The 1,535-nt window shown below is 58.2% G+C and overlaps 1 protein-coding gene across 1 annotated transcript in view; it reads left to right on the forward strand.

Annotated features, from left to right (window-relative positions):
- The first annotated feature begins 204 nt into the window (after window positions 1–204).
- The window catches only part of npb (neuropeptide B), an 8,041-nt gene continuing 6,710 nt past the window's right edge, over window positions 205–1,535 (forward strand). The window contains exon 1 of the mRNA XM_020524136.2: window positions 205–503. Within this exon, the coding sequence (XP_020379725.1) occupies window positions 237–503 (267 nt within the window). The 5' untranslated portion in view covers window positions 205–236. The remainder of the gene's footprint in view (window positions 504–1,535) is intronic.

Consider the following 1,535-nt stretch of genomic DNA (forward strand, 5'->3'; position numbering starts at 1 on the left):
TTCTATATCTCCAAGTGACCATCTTCTGAAGGGGTAATTACTAATGGGTAATAAATGCTGACTTTGTCAGTGATCGCTCCCTAACTGGGTGTAGAGAGTCCCTGGATGGTTCCGCATTGGTGCACAGTGTAAAGGGGGCGTGTGATGTGACGGAGGGATGGGGGTATTTAAAAGGAGCTGGAGATGGTCCCTTTCCCATTCGGAGCCTCTGCCGCCAGTTTCACTGAAATACAAAGATGCCAGCCCTGGAGAGCTCACTGAAACTGGCAGCGCTCAGTATGCTGCTGGCCAGTTTGCTGCCCGGCCCCGGGCAAGCCTGGTACAAGCAGGCAGCCGGACCCACCTACTACTCGGTCGGCAGAGCCTCCGGGCTCCTATCCGGCATCCGCCGCTCGCCCTACATCCGCAGATCGGAGCCCAGCCCGGGGCCAGAGGCGGCAGGGAACGGCGTGGAGCCGGAGCAGGGCAGTCAGCACCGGGCCCCCGCCCTCATCAAAACCATGGTGAGTGGTGGGAGAAGAGATGTGAGGAGGATAGGGACAGGGAGAGGGAGAGAGGGAGAGGTGGAGAGATGGACAGGGACAGGGAGAGGTGGACAGATGGACAGGGAGAGGGAGAGACGGAGAGGTGGAGAGATGGACACGGAGAGGGAGAGAGGAAGAGAGGGAGAGGGAGAAGTGGACAGGGAGAGGGAGAAGTGGAGAGATGGACACGGAGAGGGGGGGGGGGGGGGGGCGGGGGGGGGGAGGGAGGAAGGGATGGAGAGGGAGAGGGAGAGGTGGACGGGGAGAGGTAGACAGGGAGAGGTGGACAGGGAGAGGGGGAGAGGAAGAAACGCAGAGGAAGAGATGCAGAGGAAGAGAGATGGAGAGAGAGGGAGAGATGGAGAGGAAGAGAGATGGACAGGGATAGGGAGAGGGGGAGATGGAGAGGGAGAGATGGATGGGGAAGATGGACGGAGAGGGGGAGAGAAGTGAGAAGGATGGAGGGAGGGATAGAGGGATGGGGGAGAGAGGGATATGGAGAAAGTACAAGAGGGAGAACGGAGGGAAGAGGATGAATAGGGAAATAGAGTGGGACAGGGAAGGGGAGAATGAAAGACGGTGGGAAGGGAGGACAGGAAGGAGAGAGTGGAATAGATCGACTTTGGGAGAAGGAGTGGGGGGAGGAGGAGGGAGAGACAGGGGAGTTGGAGGATAAAAGGTGTGGGGTGGGGAGAGACAGGAGAGAAACTCGGATAGACAGGAGGAGGAAAGTGTGGAGTAGGGAGAGAGGGAGGAGATGAGGGAAGGCGAAGAGAATGTGGGATAGGGAAGAGAGAGGGATGGGTCAGGGAGGATAACAGGACAGGGAGAAGAGGTGGTGGGGAGAAGGGTGGGGGGAAGGTGAAATGGGGGAGGAGAGAGGGGAAACAGGGAACGGGAGATTCCCAGAGAACACACAGAGGGGTAAAGGGTGAGGAGGTGTGGTGAGGACAGAAGGTGTCACACTGACAGGGAAACAGTGAAAGTCTAAAACAGATAAGGAGGTGGTTG

The sequence above is a fragment of the Rhincodon typus genome, chromosome 23, assembly GCF_021869965.1.
Source record: "Rhincodon typus isolate 14 chromosome 23, sRhiTyp1.1, whole genome shotgun sequence".
Taxonomy (NCBI): Eukaryota; Metazoa; Chordata; class Chondrichthyes; order Orectolobiformes; family Rhincodontidae; genus Rhincodon; species Rhincodon typus.